Source organism: Terrapene carolina, unplaced genomic scaffold (genome assembly GCF_002925995.2).
Source record: "Terrapene carolina triunguis isolate 2854851 unplaced genomic scaffold, T_m_triunguis-2.0 Scaffold58, whole genome shotgun sequence".
In the NCBI taxonomy this organism is placed as follows: Eukaryota; Metazoa; Chordata; order Testudines; family Emydidae; genus Terrapene; species Terrapene triunguis.
In genome coordinates, this window is record NW_020664409.1 from 112,854,364 (window position 1) to 112,861,084 (window position 6,721).

The window sequence follows — 6,721 nt, forward strand, 5'->3', positions numbered from 1 at the left end:
GGGAGAGGCAGCAGAGACCAACATTAGCCAGCAGTCCTTGCAGTGCTCTCTGCACGAGCCCCCCAGCCCTGGTTTACTTCACCGCGTCCAGCAGCAATTCTCTGGCCAGAAGGATGAGGGGGCTGCATCTGAAGCCCAGGAACACGACTTCCCAGCCATCCCAAGCACCCCCAGGCCTTGAGCAGCTCCCAGAGGGACAGGATGAAAGCTCGGCCCACTGCGTAAAGCCCAGTGCCCACCAACAGCCTGCCAGCGACATACACTAACCACATCGACCCAGTCAAACACCAAGCTCCTGGAAAGGCGCCCGCAGGCCGAATGGCGGGAGCGAACCGCACAGCGCAGTCCAACAGGATGGTCACGCACAGAGCGGGCCTGGCAGCACACTCCAGACAGGAAGTGCAGAGCACTCTGTCCCCAGCTGTGCTCCGGTTTTGGCCCTGGACTCAGAGGCTTAGCACCAGTTTGGATTTCAGAAGCTGGGCTGGACAGATCTGACCAAGAGGTGAACCACGCAAACTGGAGCAGCCTCAAGCAGGATAGAGGCTAACAGGTAGAGAACAGGACTTTTGCAGCCGCTCTAGAGGCAGAGGAAAGCCCAAGAAGTGGAGAGGGAGAACTGCTTTTTCCAAGAGGGGGAAAAAGGGGGAAAAAAAAGGCTTGGCCCAAAAGGTAGAAGAATCAGATGAAAAAAGCTTCACGTCCAGAATCTCCCACGCCCCTGAGCTTCCAGCCCTCCTGCCCGGAAAGGCGCCCAAGGATCTCACAAGGAGCCCCAGCCCTGGTAAAGCCAGAATGGCCGATAAACCCATGGAGCAGGCCTGGCAGGTGGCAGCTTCCCTACACCCACCAGCAGGCGACTCCAGTTCCAGCCCTGCAGCTCCTGCTCCAGCGTCGCTCGGCCAGAAGGCTGGGGAGCATCAGCCCGAGGCCAGCCAAAGGGGTGGGTGGGTGGGTGGGGGAGGGAGACTAGGACGCTAAGTGACGCCCTGTGACTGAAGAGCAGCACTGATGGGGCTGAGGCACAGACGTTCCTCTGTCCAGAGTTTTTTGCGGCCTTGTCCTGCTGCCACCATATTTACAGCCTTCAGGGCAGGACCATGGCGCGTCACCCAGGAGCTCAGAACCCGCCCCTGAACGTGTGCCCCATTGTCCCACTACCCGCTGCACAAACATGCCGAGTTCCTGCCCTGCCAAGCATATTCCAGAACCTGACTGCACCCTTCGTCCGGCAGGAGCACCCAGACACCAAGCCCTTCCCCAGAGGGGGCTGCTCGAACTGGGGGGGGGGGGAGAGGAGACCAATGCCCTGCTCAGATCCAGCAGCAGGGGAGAGCACAGCGCAGCAGAATCCCTCGAGAGCCAGCTCTCTAAAGAAGGTTCCTTTCGCCCTGGAGTCCAAAGCACAGGCTGGGGGAGACCCTAGGGCTTTACCTTTTCCAGTAACACCCCTCCACGCTCCTTCAGGATGGCGTTGATCATGACAGCAGCGGCTCGAGAGCAGTTCTGATCGGGATCTGCCAGCCCTTCAAACATCATGAGCAGAAGGCTCATCAGCTGGTCCGGTGGGAGGCGCTTCCCAATCACCTAGCAAAGGAGAAGGGAGGAAGAGGTTAGATTTAACATGCTGGGGATTCTAGCACCTTTACCCCAATGCACTTAAAACAAAAGTCACTGAAATGCAGCCACATCTGGGGAGAGACCCAGCAACACTAACAGCAGTGCTGCACAACTCACAGCTGGCAGAAAGAACCTTACGCCTGGCGACTGTACAAGGAGGCAGAACGTAAGGAGTTGGAATTTGGCCAGAATACAGTCGCTCACACACCATAAAAAGGCTCAAGACCCTGGTTTGATACCTCCTCAGCTGAAAGACGGCAGCCCTGGTTCCCTGCTGACCAAGGGAAAAGACCCACAGGAACACCTGGGTGTGCCATGGATTACGGCTGTCCGGCTGAGACAACAGGCTCACAGCTCCAGGCCTCTACCCCGGGTTCTCAGTGTGCTTTAAAAATCAAGACTGGCCCAACCACAGTGTGATCTGTGGGGCGAGTGCCACCCGCTCTTCTCCTCCTTTTCTCGATCTCACACCGTAGAGCGTCGTTCCTCAGCCAAGGAGCTGACATTCTAGCTTAGACGAGCTCAGAGACAGCCAGCCAGCGGTGCGGTCTCAGAGCAGCGTCGGGCTGACCCTCACGAGCTGCTTGCGCCTGGCAAGGAGGAGGGACTGCACTGGGCAGCATGGACACTACCTCCACTCTGGAGTTGGCTGCTCAGTGACTAAGCCAAGGACTTCAGTGCCCAGAGCTTTCATGCCATTAGAACTGGTCACTTTACAAAGGGAAACGGAGGCAAGACTGGGCATTTAGAACTGTCCACTCCACACTCAAATGCGGCACCAGAACCGGAACGTACGTTCGGATCTGGGGGGCGGGTGTGGAAGCCGTGCCACTGGGGGAGATGTGGCCCCAGCGGCGTCAGTGTGGGGTAAATGTCCAAGCAGAAGGGCCTTGCAGCTGCAGCGGCACAGGAGCCAGCAAACAGAGCTGTCAACAGGGGAGTTTGGGGGGGTGGAAGACCAAGAGGCAGGCAGAGGAACAGACAGGCTAGTGAAGAGCGCGTGTGGTGTTGCGGTGCTCGCTGGGGGTTTGGTTTGCTGTTGAGGTTTGGTTTGTGTTTCCCGGACTTACAGGATTTAGGTGGGAAGGCTATGACAGATACAGAGGCAGCAGTGGTAGTGACCCAAGCTGTGGAAGATGCAATGAAGATGACTGGATGTGGAAGCTGCGGTATGTACATGATCCTGGAGGGGGTATCTGAAAAAAGAGTTTCGTCTGCATGAAGTGCCGCCTGCTAGAGCTGATGGAAGAAAAGATCCGAGGACTGGAGATGCAGGTGGAAACTCTGGTTGAGTTTAGAAGGGGGTTTGAGCGGATGATGGAGCAAAGACATGGAGGAGGCTGAAGGGAAAAGCTCAGACTTGCAGATGGAAGCAGGACCAAAGAACTCTGAGGGGAGACTGCTGGGTGAGGACGGTGGAAGCATGTGACTGAGAGAACCAGGCAGAGGAAAAGACGGGCTAGTGAAGGAGAAAGAGCTCAGGAACAGGTTTGCGGAGTTGGAAAATGAAGAAGGGGCACAGCAGGTGGTCGCTGAAGGTGAGAGGGCAAGGAAGAAGAGAAGAGCAGCGAGTCCTATAGGAAGAGGGGAAGAGTCAATGGAGATAACACCAAATATGAGCCCCAGGAGGATACGGGATGGGTTGCGGAGGATTGCAAGGGAGAATAGGAATCGAGAGGACTTGCAGCCAGAGGGAACAGGGGATAGACCGGAGAATTGCACCATCACCGGGAAAAGGCAGGTCTACGTGACCGGGGACTCCTTACTGACAAGAGCAGACAGGCCTGATCCGGAGAACAGAAGGGTGTGCTGTGTGCCGGGTGCTAAGATACGGGATGTGGACCTGAGGCTGAAGAGGATCCTAATGGGAGCGGGAAAGAATCCACTGATTGTCCTTCACGTGGGAACAAATGATACGTTCCAGCGAGAATCTAGCTGTATCGTATCAAGGGAGACTATGCCAGGCTGGGGAAGTCGCTTAAGGAAATCGAGGCTCAGGTGATCTTCAGTGGGATTCTGCCTGTTCCTAGAGAAGGGCAACAAAGGTGTGACAAGATTAGGACGGATCAACAGATGGCTCAGGCAGTGGTGCTACAAGGAGGGCTTTGGGATGTATGGCCACTGGGAGGCATTCATGGACAGAGGACTGTTCTCTTGGGATGGACTTCACCTGAGTAGGGAGGGAAATAGACTTCTAGGATGGAGGCTGGCACAACTGATTAAGAGAGCTTTAAACTAGGAATTTGGAGGAGATGTCCAGGTAATCTCCACGCTGGATTTTAACATTGAGAAGGAAGAAAATGAAGTAAGAAAGGATACAACCATGGGTAGGAGAATAGACATAAGGAGGAAGGGTAGTGTAGATACCAGTCTAATATGGGATACTGGCAGTAGAATGTCTGTGCCTAATCGGGTAAAGAATGTGAGAGAAGCCAAACAGCAAAAATTAAGATGTTTGTACACCGATGCGAGGAGCCTAGGTAACAAAATGGAGGAACTAGAGTTACTGGTGCAGGAAGTGAAACCGGATATTATAGGGATAACAGAAACATGGTGGAATAGTAGTCATGACTGGAGTACAGGTATTGAAGGGTATGTGCTGTTTAGGAAAGACAGAAATAAAGGCAAAGGTGGTGGAGTAGCATTGTATATCAATGATGAGGTAGACTAAAGAAATAAGAAGGGATGGAATGGATAAGACAGAGTCTGTCTGGGCAAAAATCACATTGGGGAAGAAAGCTACAAGAGCCTCCCCTGGGATAGTGCTTGGGGTGTGCTACGGACCGCCGCGATCTGATTTGGATATGGATGGAGACCTCTTTAATGAAGTAAACACTAATGGGAATTTGTGTGATCATAGGAGACTTTAACTTCCCAGATATAGACTGGAGGACAAGTGCTAGTAATAATAGGGCTCAGATTTTCCTGGATGTGATAGCTGATGGATTCCTTCATCAAGTAGTTGCTGAACCAACAAAAGGGGGGGGGTTGATTTCAAAAGGGCTAACTTTAAAGAATTAAGGAAATTAGTTAGGGAAGTGGATTGGACTGAAGAACTTGTGGATCTAAAGGCGGAGGCGGCCTGGATTTACTTCAAGTCAAAGTTGCAGAAACTATCAGAAGCCTGCATCCCAAAGAAAGGGGAAAAAATTCATAGGCAGGAGTTGTAGACCAAACTGGATGAGCAAACCATCACAGAGAGGTGATTTAGAAAAAGCAGAAAGCCTACAAGGAGTGGAAGATGGGAGGGATTAGCAAGGAAAGCTACCTTATTGAGGTCAGAACATGTAGGGATAAAGTGAGAAAGGCCAAAAGCCATGTAGAGATGGACCTTGCAAAGGGAATTAAAACCAATAGTAAAAGGTTCTATAGCCATATAAATAAGAAGAAAACAAAGAAAGAAGAAGTGGGACCGCTAAACACTGAGGCTGGAGTGGAGGTTAAGGATAATCTAGGCATGGCCCAATATCTAAACAAATACTTTGCCTCTGTCTTTAATGAGGAGCTTAGGGATAATGGTAGGATGACAAATGGGAATGAGGATATGGAGGTAGCTATTACCATATCCGAGGTAGAAGCCAAACTCGAACAGTTTAATGGGACTAAATTGGGGGGCCTAGATAATCTTCATCCAAGATTATTAAAGGAACTGGTACATGAAATTGCAAGCCCATTAGCAAGAATTTTTAATGAATCTGTAAACTCAGGGGTTGTACCGTATGACTGGAGAATTGCTAACAGAGTTCCTATTTTTAAGAAAGGAAAAAAAGTGATCTGGGTAACTACAGGCCTGTTAGTTTCACATCTGTAATATGCAAGGTCTTGGGAAAAAATTTGAATGAGAAAGTAGTTAAAGACATTGAGGTCAATGGTAATTGGGACAAAATACAACATGGTTTTATAAAAGGTAAATCGTGCCAAACCAACCCAATCTCCTTCTTTGAGAAGGTAACAGATTTTTTAGACAAAGGAAACGCAGTGGATCTAATTTACCTTGATTTCAGTAAGGCATTTGATATGGTTCCACATGGGGAATTATTAGCTAAATTGGAAAAGATGGGGATCAATATGAAAATTGAAAGGTGGATAAGGAACTGGTTAAAGGGGAGACTACAACAGGTCGTACTGAAAGGTGAACTGTCAGGCTGGAAGGAGGTCACTAGTGGAGTTCCTCAGGGATCGGTTTTGGGACCAATCTTATTTAATCTTTTTATTACTGACCTTGGCACAAAAAGTGGGAATGTGCTAATAAAGTTTGCAGATGACACAAAGCTAGGAGGTATTGCCAATACAGAGAACGACTGGGATATCATATAGGAAGATCTGGATGACCTTGTAAACTGGAGTAATAGTAATAGGATGAAATTTAATAGTGAAAAGTGCAAGGTCATGCATTTAGGGGTTAACAACAAGAATTTTTGTTATAAGCTGGGGACGCATCAGTTGGAAGTAAAGGAGAAGGACCTCGGAGTATTAGTTGATCACAGGATGACTATGAGCTGCCAATGTGATCTGGCCATGAAAAAAGCTAATGCGGTCTTGGGATGCACCAGGCGAGGTATTTCCAGCAGAGCTAAGGAGGTGTTAGTACCATTATACAAGGCACTTGTCAAATATAAAGGGAAGGGTAACAACCTTTATGTATGCAGTAATATAAAATCCCTTTTGGCCAGAGGTACAGAATCACTTACCTGTAAGGGGTTAATCAGTTCAATTAACCTAGTTGGCACCTGACCAGAAGGACCAATGGGGAAAGAAGATACTTTCAAATCTGGGGGTGGGGAGAAAGGTTTTATTTGTGCTCTTTTGTGTGTTCCCTCCTGAGATAAAAAGAGGGAACAAGCAGGTAATCCAGCTCCTACTGAAATGATACATCTAAAATTACAGAAATTGTAAGTAATAGGAAGGAAATGTGTTAGATTATCTTTTGTTTTAGCTTGTGAATTTTCCCTATGCCAAGAGGGAGGTTTATTCCTGTTTTGTAACTTTAAAAGTTGAGCCCAGAGGGGAATCCTCTGTGTTTTAAATCTTATTACCCTGTAAAGTTACCTTCCATCCTGATTTTACAGAGGTGCTTCTTTTACTTTTTTTTTTTTTTTTT

The 6,721-nt window shown here is 49.3% G+C and overlaps 1 protein-coding gene across 2 annotated transcripts in view; it reads right to left on the minus strand.

Annotated features, from left to right (window-relative positions):
* Nucleotides 1–6,721, minus strand: part of MROH1 (maestro heat like repeat family member 1) — a 94,642-nt gene that overhangs the window by 39,672 nt on the left and 48,249 nt on the right. For both annotated transcript variants that reach the window (XM_026647187.2, XM_026647180.2), the window contains one exon: nt 1,435–1,587. In XM_026647187.2, the coding sequence (XP_026502972.1) occupies nt 1,435–1,587 (153 nt within the window). The remainder of the gene's footprint in view (nt 1–1,434; nt 1,588–6,721) is intronic.